Genomic DNA, 22,925 nt, shown 5'->3' on the forward strand with positions numbered 1-22,925 from the left:
TAAGTTGCAAGTTGATTGGACCTGAGCTTCATCAAAAACTACCTTGACCAAAAACTTAAACCTGAAGCGGGACAGACGGACGAACGAACGAACGCAAAAAACAGAAAACATAATGCCCCTCTACTATTGTCTTCAACTTTTTTGTTGTTTGGCTTTATGAATATTTTAATGAGTCTAATGTGGACGAAACGAACGTCTGGCGTACTGGATTATAATCCTGGTACCTTTGATAACTATTTATAGTATGCTTTAAGAAAATAAAAAGATCAAACTATGTCACAGAATCTTTTTCTTGCTCAAAGTAAAATTATAATTAAATTAATTTCGGTTCGAGACATTTACTATTAGAGTCACCTCCATATAATGACTTGGTTGATCAATTGATTCTAAAAACACATATATTTGGTATTTATTTTTTGATAATACAATAAATCAGTTTTATGTCATGAATTATATTTTACATTATTTAAAGTACATTGGAAAACTTCGTTTTGTACAGACAAGTTGAGGCATACATCTTTTTTTTTTGTTTCGATTGTTTTTTCACTCATTAAAGAACAGTTTTGATACACGGACATTTTTTAATAATATGTCCTCTCTATCGTGTGGTAATTCAAGTTTTGACTCCCTTCAAACAAATAAGTGAGGCAAAATAACTATCAAATCAAACAACGTAAATTGCTTTATATCTGCTCGAATTATTGGTGTGCAAAATGTGCACCGTTTTCGAATGAAAAATTGTGGAAATGTACTCAGACCGCTATGTTTGAAAGTTGAAATATATGTTAATTGTATTCCATTGCCACTAACGAGTTTCATACGACCTTGACTTTCACTCGCAGTTACATGGAAATGCAAAATAACTCTTATTAAAATCGAAGACACACCTTCAACGTTTTTGAATATAGCACTTGATCCATCTGTACAACCAATATTATATGTCGATGTATTTTGTTTATAATTATAGTTTACGAAAATTATGTTCCCACCTTCTTCGTGCATTAAATCATTGTACAACAATCCCATTTCAAAGAGAATGGTGTTATTTGGTAGATATCTATTTTCATCAAATCTTATTTCAAGAGCAGACATAGAACTTTTAAAACGGTTCATATTCACACTTTTTGTAAAAATATATGTAGATTTCGCATTAAGTAATGTAATATTTTGTGAGTTTAGTTTTTTTCTGTTAGCCAGCGTTTTGCTATCGAACGAAATATATAAACCTTCAGATAACGTAGACTTCTGGAATGACTGAGAGCTGGGTGATGATGTAATTATGGATATCGAAGTTAAACTGTTGTTATAATATATTGCGTACACTGGCCACAATAGATTATTGCCTGATATGTTTGTAAACGAGTGTGTGGAGAAATTAGAAATTATAAGCAAGTTTTCCTTTTCAGGTTGGAACCATAAACTGAAGTGAACTTCCCATAAACCACTGCTATTGTCCTCTTTCAGAAAAAAATCTGGAGGCGCGATTCGATCGTTATATCTTACACATACCCCATCGCCACAGTGTGTACCATACACTACCCATGCATGTTCCTTATTATCACACAAATAGGACATATGAATATTCTTGTCAGTTAATCCAATTTCAAAAAGGACTGCCTCGTCATCTCCATCGTGTTCATCATTTCCAAGTTCCAAATCTTCAATCCGGACTGCAAGATCTATTTTGTACTCCTGATCATTTTTAAAAGGAAATTTTCCATAAATTCCCTGATTTTTAAAACGTCTTTCCTTGCATACTAGCCCGCTATAAGGTCGAGTAGAAACGGTTCTACTATCATAAGATCTACATGGAAACATATAATCACTGGTATCAAAAACAAAATGCATCTCCGGAACTGAAATATTAAATAATAAGTAAAAATTTGATAATCCTCGCGTTTTCGTCAATAAATTGTGTATGTGTACTGTAAAAAAAGTAAGATTCATCTCAATGAACCCACTAGTATCTTAAATTTTAAAACTTTCTTACCCGGAAATATTTTTCAAATATAGTGCTTTAATTGTTGAATATGTGCCATGCTTACCGGGAACGCTGTGACTATGTACGAAAAGTCATGGTCTTTCAACATGTGAATTTTAAATAACTTACTGAACAAGTTAACAATTTTTAACGTGCCCAAAGCATGCAACCACGTATCAAACTATTTGTGTCTTTTATGCCCATCCCATGGCACCACCCTTATAATTCTAAAGATTATTATACTGTGTTACATTGTTAAAAAACGAAATTGGACAAACTTAAGGTTGTAAACAATAAAATTGAGAAAGGAAATAGGGAATGTGTCAAAACGACAACAACACGACCATAGAGCAGTCAGCAACCAAAGGCCACCAATGGGTCTGCAATGTAGCAAGAAACTCCCGCACCCGGAGGCGTCCATCAGCTGTCCCCTTACTAAAATTAACGGTACCAATGTTCTTGCACCAGATGCGCATTTCGACAATACATGTTTATTCAGTGATGCTCGTGGCCAAAATATTTGAAATCCAAAGCTTATATAAAAGATGAAGAGCTATAATCCAAAAGGTCCAAAAGGTATAGCCAAATCCGTGGAAGGAATCAGAGCTTTGCATGAGAGAGATACATTCCTTAATCATAATAATTTCTATCAGTTTGTAACAGCAAAGGAGTAGGTCCGGTAAGACCCCTTTTTGGCCCCAAAATATAACAGTTTTACAAAATTGTTAAAATGAAAACTTTTAGTTATTTATTGGACAGTTGAATGCTTCTGCTACATAAATATGGGCTGTTTTTGACAATACAATGCACATATATCGGGTTGTAGCGCCATTAAGTCGTGCTAAATTACTGAAATCTTCAAAATTCTAGCATTTTAGTTAAATTTTAGACGGTTTCCGTGTAAAACGAAAGTGGCCGCATTCGTGTTCATCCTTAATATTGAAATGTAAGTTGTATTTTATGATACTACATAACATATATAAAGGTTGTGGATGAACACGGATGCGGCCACTTTCATTTTTGACAAAAACCATCTGTAAAGTGACATTTTTCAGCATATTTGGTAGATTTTTTTTTATATTTGAGCTGGAATCGGATCGTTTTTAATGACTAAATCAGTTAAAATCTTTCACATAAACTAATTGAATCAAGTGAAATAGACATTTAAGTGTTTAAAAAGTGGTCAAAATCTTTCGTCAGATGAAACTGAAATTTGAGGCCAAAATGAGTCCTTACCGGACCTACTCCTTTTAATAACACAAAAAATCCGTATTTGCATGCCAGTACCGAAGTACTGGCTACTGGGCTTGTGATAATCTCGGGGACTAATAGTCCACCAGCAGAGGCATCGACCCAGTGGTATTTATAAAATTAACGGTACCAATTTTCTTACACCAGATGCGCATTTCGACAATACATGTCTCTTCATTGATGCTCGTGGCCAAAATATTTGAAATCCCTTAAAATATGTATACTACTTCAGTGATAATGGACGTCATACTAAACTCCGAATTCAAGCAAGAAAACAATCAGTCGGACCTATGTACAAACAAATACAATACCACGAAAAACATAGCAACAAACGTCAATGGTTTACCCCGATGTATCGATACGGATGCGTGGCGGGGTGATACATATGTTTACGTGCTCCTACCCTCTCAGTTCATGTCGTTAGTTGCGTAACATCTCAATATAAGAACACAAATCAGTAGAATACGAATGGAAACATCAAATTGATTCAAGGCACAAAAGAAACTAACAAAACACTAAAGACACAAAATATTGTTTGTGTAGCTAAATCAGCTACTATAAACTAGTTCAAGCCAATAACAACACATACAAAAGTTATATTTCAAAGACAAAATATCAAGTTGTATTCAGTCAATAGATTAGGTGTATAGTCTAAAGACGTTATAAACATACAGTTTTCATAAAAGATAACATACCTTCATCTGTATACCAAAGCGGTATGTGTTTATCATAAAAATGATAAAGAGTAAACAAAATCATAATTATCAGCATAAACATTCCAAATGCTCCTTTACAACAATAGTCAGCGAATGTGGAAAATGTATCATAAAGAACTGATACACGTGATGGATTGTATAATGGAATTGGGGTTTGTATGCAACTTACACCATCAGTTAGGCCTAAAACAGAAATATAAAAGATTAAGATAAGAAAGGCTGTGTAAATTTTCCAATTAAAAACTAGCTTCTCTCTTAATCATAATCGTCTTTTTGATGTGACGGTATGCACTTGGTTTGTTCTTTAACCACATTTTATTTTGTATCCTTAACACTCCTTACACTCGTGACTTATTTTTCAGAAACCTTCAACCCATGTGCCGATTCATTTAATTGTAACAAGAATAACCTTTCGAGCAAATCATGTTATATAAGGCAACATTAAGGGTAATATAAGTAAAAACAAAATAACATAAAATTGCAAAAGGAAATGAGGAATGTGTCAAAGCGACAACAACCCGAGCAGAGCAGACAACAGCCGAAGGCCACCTATGGGTCTTCAATGTAGCGAGAAACTCCCACACTCGAAGGCGTCCTTCAGTTGGCCCCTTAAAAAATATGTATACTAGTACAGTGATAATGGACATCATACTAAACTCCGAATTATACACAAGAAACTAAAATTAAAAATCATACAAGACTGACAAAGGCCAGAGGCTCCTGACCTGGGACAGGCGCAAAATTGCGGCGGGGTTAAACATGTTCATGAGATCTCAACCCTCCTCCTATAACTCTAGCCAATGTAGAAAAGTAAACGCATAACAATACGCACATTAAAATTCAGTTCAGGAGAAGTCCGATGTCAGAAGATGTAACAAAAGAAAATAAATAAAATGACAATAATACATAAATAACAACAGACTACTACCAGTTAACTGATATGCCAACTCCAGATCTTAATTAAACTGATTGAAAGATTATGTCTTCATCATATGAATATCAGGCACAATCCCTCCCGTTAGGGGTTTAGTATCATACTATCATAAAATATATGAGAAGAACATAACCCGTGTCATGCCAACAACTGTATTTTTTTAATAAGTGTGTTTAGATCCGATGCAAAGATGCTATATAAAAATGTGTTAAATGCAACAGGCTAAATAGTTTCTATACCAGACATATAGATTTATACACTGCAACAAGTGTAGTACGATATTTCTCAACTCCAGACAGTTAAATTTTATTATTTAAAGCGCGAGGCTTGCCGAACTTTTAAATAATTAAAATTTAACTGTCGAGAGTGGAAAAATATCTTAATACACGAGTTACAGTGGTGGAATCTGTTTCTCTTATGGTTTTTATCTTTCCTTTTCAAAGATTTGTGGAAAGTTGTGTACTTTTGATGTGACGTCATTAGGCATGAGCGCCTGTGTACATGACCTCACAATAAAAAAATTCAGAAGTGAGTAGAAACATTTTTCTCACACCGGTCAGGAAATGTGAAAATAGCACAGAAATTAGAAAAACGTGTTTCGTCCATGAAAGACTCACGCGAAAAGTTCAATGTTAATTGTAAGTGAATTTCACGTGAAAAATACGTGATATATAATTGAAATTTCGATGTTATTCTCATGCGACTCATGCTGTTCTTAGCAAACATTTTTTTTTTTGACTTAATAACGCCGTTTTGACAAAAACAGCGGAGACAGTGTATTAGGTCAAGCATGGAACAGAACTATCATCTGTCAAATTAAATTATGAAAAGACAGTTTTATCACCAAGTTTAGAAAATAAATTATGTGTTTTCCGATATATGTAAATTACCTACCTGGGTCTAATGTAGTTTCATGAAATCTTTCTATAATATTTTCGTAAGCAGTAACAAGTACGTCCAGTTCCCCTGTTTGGTTAGTTCCTTGGATTTCTATTTTTTCTAACTCGATGTTTAGCAAATGGTGCAAATTTTCTATAACAACCGGTTCAAGCGTAATAAAGGAAATTGCACTTGCAGTCTGCAGTAACTGTTCAATAGTATTACAACATTCAGTTGCATTTTGTAAATACACAGAATATGTTTCCTTGTCCTTATGAAGATGTATCATATTTTCTTTCTCTGATGTTCTAACACGTTCAATAATACGTTGGGCTTTGTCGTAAACGCTCTGTATACCCTTTGAGGATACAAGTTGAACCTTTTCATTGTATCTATGAGACTGATTCAAGAAATGGTCAATTTTCATTTTCGATCTGTGTTCAAGTACTTTAACGGTAACCACTCTTTTCTTTAAATCAGCGAGTAATTTTTGGACTGATTCTCTACGGTGGTTAAACGTCAAATTGATATCTTCTACCTCGTGGGACCAGTGTTCTGTGATAGCACATATCGCACATAAGATTTTCTGGCATTTAGAGCTCCGACAGAAAAATTTTAAGCATCCATTTTCATGGCCTTTCTTTTTGCAAATTTCGTCATCTTTAACCGTTTCTAGGTTATGTGCAATCTTTGTCAATGTATGCATTGGCTTTTCACGTTTGTGTCTGCTTTTGCATTGGGAACAAATATTTACACTACAGTTTTCACATTTACATACTATCTTAGTTATTTCCATACAGATGTTACACCTTTTGGAAGAATGTTTCGCGAATTTTTCAAGAAAAGCAGTTAAATCTCTTCTGGTATTATCTTTTGGTAAGCAGGAGAAATCATTCGTTTTAATGTCATGTGTCTTTTTGCATAAAGGACACGTCAAAGTATTTCTGTTATGAAGTGATGAAATACACTTTAAGCAAAATGTATGAAGACAAGGTAAAAGTTTTGGAATATGATTATCTTCGTCGAACGCCTCGGTACATATCCCACATTCCAAATATCTTTGTTGCAATTCAGTGATAAGTTCACCTCCATTTTTATCAGACATTTTTTCAATCTTATCTACAATTAAGTATTTTGGAATTATAATTTGCATTTTCATCATGTTTTAATAGTTTAAAAAATAAGCACATATTGTCGATTTCGTCGGATAGATTTACAGTATATAATTATAAAGTTCTGAAGGAGGAGATTACTGTTTTATTTATTTTTTAGCTCCAACGACATCAATTGGTGATTTGATTGTCACAAATTAAGTTAACTGGCGAAACGTTACCTACTTGTAGATATTGTCCCGAATTCGTGTGATTTCAAAATCAAAAATCATTATGAATATAGTGCTATGTTTTGGGTAGCTTTTATGTTGGAAAACATGTTACAAACAATTTTAAGGCATCACAGTACGTTTTTCTGTCAGTCGAGGAAAACCATCCATATTCAAAAATTTAAGAAAAAGACATTGATATAAAATGTGCACCAAACAAAACAAAATATATCAATATGTCGAATTTGTTTTATTTATTTCTTAAATGATTGTCCTGGTAGTTATTAATATTTTAAATCAAAAATGAGTTTGAACATGCACGTTTGTTTTTTTTTTAAATTTGATTTGATGCTCCAAAATGTTTACTTATAAACAAATTTTAAGCCTAAATACACACTATAACCTCTCTATTTAAGTCTAACTGAAATGAAAATAGATCAATGTTTTAATACGTCTTATCGCAAAATATAAACTGTCTTAATGCCAGTAATTTAATCAACGATCAACCGTAGGAGACGTACACGTTTGTTTTGAGATTTATTATATCATAAGCTAAGCAATCGCATGGTACATGAAGCAATAATAGATGATACCAAACAGGGTATCATATATCCTAAATGGACGAATGGTGGAATAGTAAAATCACAAAAATAATGAACTTCAAGGAAATTTCAAAACAAAAAGTGCCTTATCAAAAGGCAAAACCAAACGCTCAAAGACATCAAACGAATGGATAACTGTCATATTCTATATGTAGTCCACCGTTGAAGACACAATTTGATACTAATGATATCAACAACATTTGGAACAATTAAAATGTCTTATACTCACATATTTATAATCGCAGCTAGTTAATACTCAGACGTTTGAATCTATAAAATACTATGGAAAAAAATAAAAGTTTCTGTTACTTAGATTACATAATTTTAGTGAAAGAAAAATCAGATTCAATATTTAAATTAAAAAGTGGAAAAGCATGTGGACTAGATGAAATTCCTGTTGAAATGTTGAAAGCTGGTTCCTCTATATTAAATCCTCTGCTTCAAAGACTCTTAAATGTAGTGCTGTCTTCAGGTCAATACCATACACAGTGGTCATCCGCATATTTGTCAGCAATTTTAAAAAGCGGTAACCCCTGCAAACCAGAAAATCACCGTGATTTTGCAATTAATTCCTGCCTTGGTAAATTATTCAACTCTATTTTGAATAAAAAGTTAGATAAATTTTTAGAAGAAAAAAAGATAATAAGTAAATCACAAATTGGGTTTGAAAAAAATCAAGAACTTCTGATCATATGTTTGTTTTAAAAATCCTAATCGAAAGATACATTAACAAAAAGAAAGGTGGAAACTATTTGATTGCTTTGTCGACCTTAACAAAGCATTTAGTACTGTTATTCATGCAGGCATAAAATATAAACTTTAAAATCTAAATATAACAGGCACATTTTATTCTATTTTCAAACATATGTATAGTAAAAATAAACTATGTGTAAAAATAAAAAATGAAATAACCCCTATCTTTAGATCTTTTATAGGAGTTAGACAGGGCGTATTAAGCCCAGATATTTTCAAATTGTTTATAAGTGATATGCCAGAAACTTTTTCATCATATACTGACCATGTTGACCTAAATGACAACAGACTTGATTGTCTTATGTATGCAGATGGCATTGTGATTTTTTCTGAAACACAACCTGGTTTACAAGAGAGAATTGATAAGTTACAATTGTATTGCTCAAAATGGTGTTAAATGCAAACCTTAATAAAACAAAAGTTTTAATGTTTAACAAAACCGGAAAACATTTTGATTGCTCAGTGTATTTTAATGGGCAACATCTTCAAAATGTAAAATGTTATAAGTACCTAGGAATTACTTTTGTATCTAGTGGTAAATTTACACATTGTAAAGATGAGCTATACAAGAAATCTATGGAAGCTTGTTTTGGATTACAACAATGCCTAGCATCATCAAATCCTAGCGTCTCAACTTTAATGCACCTTTATGACCATACAATTAAACCTATTTTAATGTATGGCAGTGAAATATGGGGAATGTTTTCAACCACTTCAGTGGCATGTAAGGAGAGTAACGATTATATTTCAGAAAAGGTTTATTCAAAAGACATATCTGAAAAGTCGCACACAAACTTCATGACATATATTCTTGGGGTTAACAGAAAAGAAGGTAATTTTGCTGTTATGTGTTAATTAGGAAAATTTCCTGTATATTTTTCAGTTTTATTGGCAGTGTTATAATATGTTCATAGGTTAGAGAACACAAAGGATGGTTTATTTCATGATGCAGATATTTGTAATAAAAAATAACATGCAAACAATAACACTATATGGTTATCTAGTATTGACTATTTAATGAAAGAACTAGACTTACCAAACTTAAATGTAAGTGTTGGCCGTTTATGTACTATAGTTAAGAATAAATTATGTACAAGTTTTCATAATCATTGGAAAGAATTTAGAGAAAATACTGTCAAATCAGGTAGAGGTAAACTCTTGACCTATTTTTCAATTAAACATTTTTTTGGTACAGAAAAATATCTGCAATTAAAAGAATTTAAAGATAGACAAGCGCTGTGCAAGATCAGAATAAGTGCACATCCCCTAAAAGTAGAGAGAGATAGATATGCTAAAACCTATACAGATAAATCACAAACATTATGTAAAAAATGCACCTTAGATAAAGTTAAAGACGAAGAACATTTTATATGTCAGTGTCCCCTTTATAACTGTTTAAGAAAAGAATTTCATGATAATATCTCAATAGGTTGTAAAAATTTTTAAAAGTTAAGCCAAAGGAGAAGGTATGATAAGCTATCTAATTGGCCCCCTATTTTAGTGAAAAATTATAGACAATTGTTTTTCTGAAATATATGTTTTTTAACTTCCATAAATATCGAACTAATAAAAACATAATTGGCTTTTTATTCAAGAAAACTGAGATCTACTGAAAAATATTGCCATTTATATTAATAAATGTTTGGAACTAAGAAAACTAACAGTATAGTAAAGATATTGTTTTATTTAAGACGTTGAGAATATTTGCCTGTTAATAATAGATACATTGAATTTGTTATGCCTTTTTATGTATATGGCTCTGATCTGTATGTAGATTAACATCTACGAAATAGTTAAATTCTTATTTATGATTTATGTCAACATTATTGTAACAATTATAAAAATTATTGTTGTAAATTACTTTGCTCTTCATGGGCCCTTTAATTCGAAAAAAATATCCTATATTATCTTATCTTATCTTAGACTAACTATTGCATTGAAAATACCCCGCTCCTGCTGAATATATATATATATATATCATACATCTATCTACACCTTCGGTCCTAATAAATCCTTTTCTTCAATAATTCGGCTTTTTTTCGTTCGTGATGGTAAATCCAGAAAAGCGCTTTGGACACATAAAATTTTAACGTGTCGCTTACACCTTTTTTTTTATATAGAAGACAACATTTGCTATTTTGTATCCGTACTGTTGATTTGCTTTTGTATTTTCTATGACCCCTTGTTTTTGTCACCAGTAATCGTAAGTCTAAAGTGTTATCCTATGTATGTATCTAGTTTACACAAATGTCTATTACTGTTTCAGTACACACGATTCCCCATTTCAACAATAAAGGTTACAAAAACTACATAAATTAGACATGCGAATTAACTAAACCATTAAATAAAACTTCAACAACTGCACGAACAACTGACTTGTTTAAAGCATAAGAATAAACTATATACTATTTGTTTTTACATGCATAAGATTATTTTTTGTCAATATATTACCCCTCGGTTTAACGATATTTTAGAATATTATTAATTCGTATATTTTAACAAATTTGATTCGTTTAGGGATAGTCACATGTTAAACTATATTTTCGAAGGTAGAGAGAAAACGGCGGATAGCAAAAAGCATATTGACCGGCAAAAAGCATATTGCACGGTTATTTTTAGAATATCTAAAAACCGATATACTTTGTGACGTCATGTAATGAATTTCAGGATATTGTTTATCGTTTTGAAACAAATGATATCTGTGATCGATTATTTGACGAAATAAAATCTTCAAATACATAAGATGTCCAAAAAAAAGTAAATGAAAAAACTACTAATATGTTGTTATTGTCAAGGAGACAATGTAATATCTATAAAGTTCCAACAAACCTAAATGACGATTTTGATACAAACATGGTCGGAAATTAATAATATAACAAATATAGCCTTTGTATGAGGTCAATACAGGATATATCGACTTCGTCCTGAGTCAATATACTTCTTTCAGGTCAATATATCCTTGTATCGACCTCATACAAAGGCTATATTTGTATAATATATTCACTACCCGTTTCGAGATAAAATTAGACTATAGAACACGACATGAAAGAATCTCTAATTGTGTTATCATTCTGGTCAATGTTTAATCATTGTTTTGCATACATGTTAATAAAGGCAACAGTAGTATATCAATGTTCAAAAGTCATGAATCGATTGAGAGAAAACAAATCCGGGTTACAAACTAAAACGAGGGAAACACACCAATTATAGAAAACATAGAAACAATAGAAACTGTAAAGTGCAACAAAAACAAACGACAATGCAACACACACAGAAACAAACTATACGATAGCAACAGCCATGTTCCAGAATTGGTACAAGACATTTCAAGGAACTGGGTTGTACCTGGTTTCGTTGCTAGCCAAACATCGATTTGTGTGGCAATGTTAAATAAACCACTAAAATGACAAATTTAAATGACAGGAATGTTGTATACTGTAAAATAAAATGCAAGAACATTCAGGACAGAGAAATACACAAAGAATCAATACAATAGTACATTTCTGCATGCTAACCACAAAATAACAATGAACACGTAAAACAACCTAGGACAGCACATACAAACAGCACAACAGAACCACGAACTGTTTGTCAAACGACTGTGTCAACACCAAAATAAGTGACGTCACAGGTAAATTTCTTTAAATTGAATACAATTCAGTATGAGTGTCATTATGTTATTTCATTCATTAATAACAATTACACAAATTTCAATACAGAGTTGTGTTAGATATTAGATTCCTCTGCTGGTGGACTGTTAGTTCCCGAGGGTATCACCAGCCCAGTAGCCAGTACTTCGGTACTGGCATGAAAATACGGATTTTTTGTGTTATTAAAATTTGCTGTTACAAAATGTTAGAAATTATTATAAATTAAGGAATGTATCTCCCTCATACAAAGCTCTCATTTCTTTCACGGATTTGGCTATACTTTTTGGACCTTTTGGATTATAGCTCTTCGTCTTTTATATAAGCTTTTGGATTTCAAATATTTTGGCCACGAGCATCACTGAAGAGACATGTATTGTCGAAATGCGCATCTGGTGCAGGAAAATTGGTACCGTTAATGCTATATTAGATAATTAATTGTATTATCTAGCTATGTCGGTATTTTTTTTCTAAATCAAACTATAAAACAAATTAATCATGTTCATATGCTGGCTTAAACTAAAATCATATAAATGACTGGGAGATTAATTATCTTTATTATCAAAACAAAATATTTCAAAAGCTCTTAACATGAATGGGACACTGTCAGGATTAAAACTTAAAGGGGCACTAGCTACGAGATATATAAAAACCTAATATATTATTTTGTTTGGCTCAATCAGTAAAGAAATACAAATAGTGAAATAGCAATTCCTTTTTAGTAACCAATAAGGTTCAATTTTGTCAAAAAAAGCAAAAAAACATTGATTATGACTGATTCACTTGCAAGTGAATAATTCGACCTCTTAAATCCATATTCATGTGAGTTTTAACTTTACCCCTTAGCTTGAGATTGATAACACGTGAATTATATGTGTAAAGTTATTTAACGGAAGAGAATATCAACATTGAAAGTAGAACAAAGGTAAATCATTTGATTGACTGATTCGATCCACAAATAAACATTCTAATACGGGTGAGACGATGATAAACATTCATTTTTTATCTGTATTATGAAATTAAATAGATCTAGAATAATTCAACAGCACGTGTTTGCTTAATATATTCATATCTATATTTATGTTTACATCGCTTATATGGTCATCGTGTGACTGTAGAGGTCAACTCGATAAATAATTAGATAGCGTCTAGACTCAAATACACACGAAACGAAGCTACGTATTTTCATGCCTGTGCCTTGTTTATTGGTTTATTTAGACTTTTGATAGTTTAGATACATGTTTAACATGTTATAAATCAAATGTGAGAATTTGATTAGAATCGGTGAACATGAATTTAAAAGCTAGTGCCCCTTTAACAGATCTAAAACAGAGGGTATTTGGCTAAGGAAACAAAAACATTGTAAAGAAAAATATGCAAATAGTAACTTTATAGATAAACCAGTTAAAAGTCTGAGAATATATTTTGGGCATAACAAAGAGTGTCAAAAACTAAATTTTGATAAACAGCTAGAAAAGTATGTAAACATTATATCTAACTAAAAAAAAGAAACTAAACTATGATAGGAAGAATAACAGTTATTAAATTTTTATTTATTCCTATAATCACTTATTTGGCTACAGTCTCAACCTTGGACAAAGAGTATTTAAATAAATTAAAAGATATATATATATATATGAATTTCTATGGAACAATAAGACAGAAAAAGTTAAACGCACTGTATTAAGCTACAACCAACTAGATGGCGTATAACATGGTAAATATAGATAAATATATAGAATCTATTAAGATAGGTTGGATAAAAAGATTAACTGCTGTCTTTATTGGATGGTTATACAAAAATATTATCTTAATAAATTTGGTAGCAATCCACATATCTTAAGAATGAATACTAATATTATATACTCTCTACCTGGTACTAAAAAGCTTCAAGAATTTTATCTTGATATGATTAAAGTATGGTTAAAAATAAATCCGAGTAATTACACACTTATCCGCAAAGAAGTCATTTGGGGAAAGCAATTGATAGTACCTTTGATAACTATTTTATTGATCAAATTTCAAAAGAAAACACTTCTTTTCCAAAATTGGATAGACAGCAACATCATTCATATAAATGATATTATTGATGAAAATGGAGTTTTTTCAGAAAAATTTATAAGTTTAAAACTAAAAAATAAATGAAATTGGATAGCTGAATTCTCAAAATTAAGAAAAGCAATTCCAAAAGAAGGTTTAAAAATATTAGATGAAGAAAGTTCAATAAAAACTAGTGTTTTAACAAATAACTCACTATATATTAGTGAAAACAAAATTGCACTAGATTAGATTAGAAGAAAATTTATACAATTTAAACAGAATATGATAAAGAAGTTCCAATAGGGTATCAAAAGTGGAATAGAATATTAAAATGTAAAAACATACAAATTAAAGCTCAATATATGCAAGAATTTATTCATAAATTTTAAAAGATAATAAACTGAAAATGTACAGATGCAAACTATTGCACTTTATTCTTCCAAACAAAGTTTTGTTAAAACATTCGAAAATAAGCCATAACTCTACTTGTAACTTGTGTAATGTTACAGAAGACTATGAACATTTTTTGTAACGTGCAACTTTTTAAAGGAATTTGGAGGATATATACAAGATCTTTGAAATATCTAAGATTGGTACACACACTGAAAAAAATTAATATAGGGATATAAAATTAATGATGAACATTTTTATGAAATAAACTTTTTTCTTACAGTTATTGTGTTCCCTATACACAAAATACACTATTTGTCAGAATATAGGACAAAACATATAAATCTATATATTGTTTTTATGTCAGAATTTGAAAAAAGGATTATTATTAAAAATACATATATATATTAACATTGAAGGAAAAGGGATACTAAAAAAGATATATTCTGATATTTAACATTGTTGTTATTGTCAATATTGTTATAATATGTGTATTTTACAGAACTCCATGCATTTAAATTTTTTGATAGATGATTTTTTTATTTTACAAATTATTTCAATGAGTTTTGAAAGTAAAAGTACTTCTTATTTCTTCCTAAAATTTATATACTGCAACATTCCGTGGCTAATTCATTTATATTTGGCAAACACGTGGTGAAAGCAATTAATCCACCAATCTACGTACAGTGTTCGTTTCCTTTCCGTATACTTACTACACTACAATACATTGCCTCGTCATATTACGTGTAGTGAAACGAAGTAAGTACGGAACGGATGTGAGCTCTGCGCCGGAGATTGTCAATCCACACAAAAAACAACATGAATAACCGTTATACCGGACAATAGAGAAATACATATATAATTGCATTGTCCAACTAACGGAGTCTCGGTTTTAGATTTCATTTATGTACATTTTGAAAAAAAACAATCATTATGAATGATTTAAATTAAATTTGTTTATTAATCTCTTTGAGTCCCCACCCCCCTTTCCCACAACATCAACAGCAATTCAAGCACTGAAGTTGGTACCGGCATTTGTACAAAGCGCAATATTTGATGAAATTAAACATTTTGTAGACTTTTACCATACTGATTTGCCGAGTCCATCTACAATGCCGTCCGAACTGCGTTTGCAGCAAAAGACTTGCGAGTCAATGCTTTCAAAACCAGAACTTGTAGCCGGTGCTCTGAAAGTATTTTGTAAAACAGACTTTCCAAATATTTCTGTTATCTTAAAAATCATAGCTACCATAAGGGTGACGAGTTGCGAATGTGAGCGATCCAACAGTGAGTTATCACTTTTAAAAACCTACCTGAGAACAACTATGGGACAATCACGTTTAAACGAACTTGCGTTGATGCATGTGCACTACAGTTTGGAACTAAACATAAAACAAATTATAGATAACTTTGCAAGGAAACACCCGCGACGCATGATGTTGAATGGCCTGATAAACGACGCTTTCATTAGTAAATTTTGAACAATTTTACGTAGAACTATTTTTACCGATTCGGAACATTTTAGCTAAACTTTGTTTACAGCTTGCCTAATTCAGATGACAGTTGTATGTTGTGCTATTTTAGATTGCAAGATATTGTATAGAGTCTTAAATAAAAATCAGTTTTACATGTCTTTAAATTCCTTTACCTAGGAATATGTGCATTGCATGGTGTTGTCCAAATTCATGATCTTCCATAATGTCGAATGTATTTTTTAACCTTTTCATACCATTCAATATTCATTTGGGACCACATTTGGGACCACCCCCAAATTTTTTTCTGGATCCGCCACTGTTACACCACAAATCAAATTCGGAACACGCCTAGATAACCCGTTATTCGGTTTTCTCAACATCTATCAGATAGTAATATATATATATCAATATATATATATATAGATATATATATATATATATACAACTCGTCTAAACATCAACCCAACAATGTTAGATCTGTAAATTTGCTTTCGCAAATTTTTGGTTCTTCCCTCGCCATATATATATATATATAAAGTTCATAATAAGAGTTATAATAGTAAAGTTATAGAGAAATAGTGTATTAATGGTAAACAATGTATTTATGACATGTAATATACAAACTTACAAAATTATAAATATATATACCTGAAGATACCCTGGTCTTAAGGTACTAACATACAGGGATCTACACTGAAAAGGCTCTACCAGTGAAGAAATCTGTTAACAGCATGTGATTTATTGTTGTTGAAAAAAAAAGTATCTTTACTTTTACATACGAATATAAAATTACACAAAAAATAACATTACCAAAAAAAAACCGATACGACATTTTACAATATCCGATCAGAATTTCAACACAACACAATATGAATAATTTATCGGAAAAAATAAATATATGGGCGGGCATTTTATTTAGGGAAATTTTAATCCATGATTTAAGATAATTAATAAGTAAAAAAAAAAAAAAAAATTCCGAACTCCGAGGAAATTTCAAAACGGAAAGTCTGTAACCAAATGAAGAAATCAAAATCTCAAACACATCAAACAAATAGATAACAACTGTTGTATTCCTAACTAGCTACAGACATTTTCTTACGCAGAAAAAAGCTTTAAACGATTTTACAATTAGTTTAAACGTTATATATGTACGACAATAAAGGAACTATGCAGGTTTTTATCACACTTAATACTCTTAATTGATTTAAATTCTTGCTTATTGATTAAGACCCTACAATAAAGACAGTTTGCCAAAAATGTCTTGTACAAAGATTGAATATCTGACCAGTATAACAGCAGCACTTTGAAATTATTTTGAAATTTTGCCAAAATCTATTTATGTCTATGTCATTATGTTTATTTTGTCGTCTTGATATCTAGACTTATCTTTCTGTTACAAACTGTTATATTTAATAGCAAAATCTGGAATCATCGCCAAAGTTTTAAGTTAATAACAAATCACTTACATGTATGGTCCTGGTACCAATTCTTGGCCTATATTATAATATGCAATAAAAACAATTATCGTAGAGATAAGCAGAAGTAGTGCTCCATTTTATAGTTTAGAGAATCGTGCTCAATTCATTATTAATCTCATGGAATATAAAAGTTCAACTAACGACGTCACCAATATTTATTAGATATAACATATTGTGCTGTATAGATAAAAGATCCGACATAAATGTTATGTAACATGTAACTTATCAACACTAGTTACAACTGTCACAATATACCACAACACCAGCCCAAGAGTAATGCTCAATATGCAAATATATGCAATTCGATAAAAGTTACAATCGACAACAATATGGAGATGTTGTAAATGTGCATGGATTTACTTCCTGTCTGTGTAAGTGTCAAAGCAGATCATTTATCATATTCAATATTAAGACATGTACCTCATTAAGTCATTAATCCAATAAAGATACTATTTTACACATTTATGATCAAAGATGCCAATTATCCCCATTTATCAGCCTCGATCACCAGTGGTGGATCAAGCCATTTTAAAAAGGGGTTCCAAACCCAGGACAAAGGGGGTGTTCCAACTATATGTACCCATTCAAATGCATTAATCGGCCAAAAAGGGGAGAGGGGTTCCAACCCCGGACCCCCCTGGATCCGCCAATGATCACGATAAACTAGACATTATAATAATGTCTTATATGTCTATAGCCTACTCACACATTACAGTACAATTACTCATATAATCATTTTTTTGTATTCGGATATTTTTTTTTTTAAATGTGACAAAAATAATAGAAATGAAACATACCTTTTAATGTCTCGAGAAAATAAGAAATACACAGTGTATCGACCAGTCAATCCAGGTAGAAGTGTAGGATTTAGGCCTTGTTCACAACGCGGTGTTTTGTTAGTGTAACTGACACATAAACTAAACATAATTACGTTCCCATTGATAAAACTCAATGTTTAAATGTAGTTTGAATCATGTTTTGTCTACAAGGCAGTCGATAGTCGATGCAGGTCTTCTGTAGGTTGAGTGTAAACAAAACTAGGCATTCAGAACTTTAATTTTCCCATGTTTATTTTAAAAAGAAACGATTTTTATATAAAAGTGATACTTTTAACACTTATTAATAAAGGTTTTTACAGAAATATTTGTCTAAACTTGATATATTGATTTGTTATAAAAACACTTTACGTAGCCTTATTAACCTCTTATCAAGATTCATCCATCATCATTGCCGAACACATAATTCATTTGAAAAGGTCTTCCCGAGTCGACTGGACGTACACACTGATAGAAATATTTGACACTGGTTACAATTCTTTTTCTTCGTCTGAAAGCACGCTGATGCAGCCTAGCGTCACTGATGAGTCTTATGTTGACGAAACGCGAGTCTGGCGTACTAAACTATATTCCTGGTACCTTTGATAACTATTTACACCACTGGGTCGATGCCATTGCTGGTGGACGTTTCGTCCACGAGTGTATCAGCAGTCCAGTAGTCAACACTTCGGTGTTGACATGAATATCAATAATGTGGTCATTTTTATAAATTTTCTGTTTAAAAGACTTTTTTTGAAAACTAAGGATTTTCTTATCCCAAGCACAGATTACCTTAGCCGTATTTGGTATACCATTTGGGAATTTTCAGTCCTCAATGCTCTTCAACTTTGTGACTGTTTGGCTTTTTAAATATTTTGATATGAGCGTCACTGATGAGTCTTATCTAGACGAAACGCCCGTCTGGCGTACTAAATTATAATCCTGGTACCTTTGATAACTATTTAATGCATAATCGAGACATCTTTAAACTACTGCAAATCATCCAAAATGACTTCCTTAAAGAAGCAACCACTTGACTTATTTTTAAAGGGGGGGGGGGGAATGGGGAAGGGGGGGGGGGGGGGTCTGAGTCAGATTGTTTTCTCGCACGAAAGTTTATATTTAGGTTTTTTTTCGATGGTACCTATTCAATATTTTATACTATAATGTATGGGGAAGCTTTGGATTCAGAAAATTTGTTCATTCTAATTATCTGTGTGACCCGATTTAAAAAAAATCAAAATTGTGTAAAAATCCATTCCTCCCTTTTTTTAAAGTCAAATTGTCGTTCCCTAACTGCTAGAAAAGTTGTTTGAAAATTTGAATTCGGTTCTACATAATGAACATTTAAATGACATACATTTTACACAAGTGTGAACAAATCTTATGTACAGGTAGCTAAACAAGGTGTATAGATGTGCACAAATTTAATGTGAAACTTAGTACTAAATTATAATCCTGGTACCTTTGATAACTATTTAATGCATAATCGAGACATCTTTAAACTACTGCAAATCATCCAAAATGACTTCCTTAAAGAAGCAACCACTTGACTTATTTTTAAAGGGTGGAAAAGGGGGGGGGGGGGCGGTTCTGAGTCAGATTGTTTCCCGCACGAAAGTTTATATTTAGGTTTTTTTTCGATGGTACCTATTCAATATTTTATACTATAATGTATGGGGAAGCTTTGGATTCAGAAAATTAAATTATTTCAAAGACCAGTCTGTACCAATCATTTCTTATACCTATACCAAACCTATTGCAACTAAAATTTTCAATTACAAACACGTTTTGCAGGATCTCGATATTGACGACTTCAAGTCTAAACCTCCCGATTGCACTTGTGCTAGTTCCCAATTCACATATAATCCCGCTGGCCACGTTATTACCGGTGACCTCAACATTGTTAATAACACTTCTCTACGAAATGTGTTATCGAAAGGTCCGAAATATCGTGAGCCTAAATCCATCAATTGGAAATTCAACTTTAAAATTTTGATGGATTCAGTTGAGGATTATGCCAGGCAATGGGCTAAGCGCGAGAGAAAGACGTAGACACTCTTTCCTAATGGATTAAGGCAGTGAGGTCGTTGATACAAATTAGAATTAAGAAACTGAATGGGTCTATCAATGCCCATGCTACGTCAATCTTTAAAGACCCAAATGTTGCAAAACACCTATCCTACCTCCATGACAAATATGTTGTTGTCCCCACAGATAAAGCCCCAAACAACATCGTTTTTGTATGTAAAATTCATTACATTAACTGCTTGATAAACGAATTAGGTATTGACAATTCACTTGGAAACTCAACATATACCCTCACGACACTTACCAAAGAGGAAATCCTGGATAATCATAGGTCTGTTATGTGTTCCTTTGGAATTTCAACCAAAGATGAAGAACTGGATCTGCCATCACTGTATTGGATACCTAAACTACATAAGTGTCCTTACAAACAACGGTATATTGCTGGGTCTTCCAAGTGCTCCACGAAACCTCTTTCAAAATTATTAACATCTATTTTATCAGCAATCAAAGACGGGCTTCAAAGTTATTGTGAAACTGCCTATTCTAGAGGGGGCGTGAATCAGTTGTGGATACTTAAAAATTCCAAAGATCTTTTAGAGTACATACAATCTAACTCTCTTTCATCTTGTTACAGTATTAAAACATTTGACTTTTCTACTCTGTACACTAGTATTCCACATTCCAAACTAAAAGACAAATTGAAAGAGTTGGTATTGCTTTGCTTCGTAAAAAAGAATGGCCAACGTAGATACAAGTATCTTGTCTTAGGGAGGGATAAATCCTACTTTGTAAAGGATCACTCTGATTCGAACAAAAAATTCTCTGAAACTGATATTATCAAGATGCTTGATTTCTTGATTGACAACATATGTGTTACGTTTGGAGGACGTGTTTTTCAACAGACTGTCGGCATTCCAATGGGAACAAACTGTGCCCCTCTACTTGCCGACTTGTTTCTTTATTATTATGAGGCTGACTTCATGCAGGAACTTCTTAGGAAGAAAGATAAGAAGTTAGCACTATCCTTTAACTCTACTTTTCGCTATATAGATGATGTTCTTTCACTAAATAATTCAAAATTTGGTGACTATGTGGAACGCATCTATCCAATCGAGCTAGAGATAAAGGATACTACAGATACAGTTAAGTCGGCCTCATATCTTGACTTACATCTAGAAATTGACAATGAGGGTCGGTTGAAAACAAAACTTTACGACAAAAGGGATGATTTCAGCTTTCCAATTGTGAACTTTCCATTTCTAAGTAGCAACATTCCAGCAGCACCTGCATACGGGGTATATATCTCCCAATTGATACGATATTCCCGTGCTTGCATTTCCTATCATAACTTTCTTGATAGAGGGTTGCTGCTCACAAGGAAGCTATTAAACCAAGAGTTCCAAATGGTGAAGTTGAAATCATCCCTTCGTAAATTTTACGGACGCCATCACGAGTTGGTTGATCGTTATGGAATAACCGTATCACAAATGATATCGGATATGTTCCTTACGTCGTAACTACAAACCCTTCCCTTTCCTGAATGTGACCTACCGAATAAGACTATTTACCGGATTTGTTATCACATAAGCAACACGACGGGTGCCGCATGTGGAGCAGGATCTGCTTACCCTTCCGGAGCACCTGAGATCACCCCTAGTTTTTTGGTGGGGTTCGTGTTGTTTATTCTTTAGTCTTCTATGTTGTGTCGTGTGTGCTGTTGTTTGTTTGTCTTTTTCATTTTTAGCCATGGTGTTGTCAGTTTGTTTTAGATTTATGAGTTTGACTGTCCCTTTGGTATCGTTCGTCCCTCTTTTAGTACATTACATTAAACCAAATTCAAACATGATTACTGTACACGGCTTTTGGTGTGAACACGGCCTTATTTGTCTTAATTTTTATTACCCAGACCAAAGATTAAGTTATAAATTAAAGGACATTTTTTGTTTCTCTTCTAGGTAATTTAGTCTTTTTTAATATTATTCATATTCAAATGTATTTTTACGCTAAACATGTACATTATAAGTTAAATCCAAATAAGTAACCCATAATAATAATACTGCGACTTTTAAAAACAATCTTTTCTCATTTATAAAAGGAAATCATTGCGATCTTTATAATATCATGTATCCTGGAGTAAAATTTCATAACATTTGTTTGTATCCTGTGCTTATAAATTGTCATTGGTCATCTCAACGAGATTGATTTTCTAGCTTGAGCGGGGACATCGGAGAAGAGAAAAACAATCGAATGAAGATGACCAATGATAATCTGTGTATCGCTATTTTACTTATGACGACGATGTTAATTTCATTGATAACGACTTGTGCGCTCTAAGTTTCTAGCGATATTTTTTTTTTATAAAACTCTTCTGTACTGAGAAAGGAAATAATCAATCAGAAAGATAAAAGGAAAATTCGTAAGATAACGATAAATGGAGTTATAATAATCGCGGAGTATTTTCAGCATTGTAAGATTCGTAATTCTTTTAGAGAAAAACAGGCTTAAATTTAAGATACAACGATCGATATTTCGCATATGGGATGTAGCAGCTGCTACATAATGTCTCATTTACATTTAGAATAAGACCTTAGTATATACAGGCGGGGTTTCTT

At 32.2% G+C, this 22,925-nt stretch overlaps 1 protein-coding gene across 1 annotated transcript; it reads right to left on the reverse strand.

The window, feature by feature from the left end:
- Nucleotides 1–456: 456 nt before the first annotated feature.
- On the reverse strand, nucleotides 457–7,277 carry LOC139496223 (uncharacterized). Its single transcript, XM_071284703.1, has 3 exons — nucleotides 5,777–7,277; nucleotides 3,928–4,131; nucleotides 457–1,856 (listed from the first exon to the last, which is right to left on the reverse strand). Exons 1-3 carry the CDS (start codon nucleotides 6,921–6,923, stop codon nucleotides 631–633), a joined length of 2,577 nt encoding a protein of 858 aa, XP_071140804.1. The 5' UTR covers nucleotides 6,924–7,277; the 3' UTR covers nucleotides 457–630.
- Nucleotides 7,278–22,925: the final 15,648 nt, after the last annotated feature.

This window comes from Mytilus edulis, chromosome 11 (assembly GCF_963676685.1).
Source record: "Mytilus edulis chromosome 11, xbMytEdul2.2, whole genome shotgun sequence".
Lineage (NCBI taxonomy): Eukaryota > Metazoa > Mollusca > Bivalvia > Mytilida > Mytilidae > Mytilus > Mytilus edulis.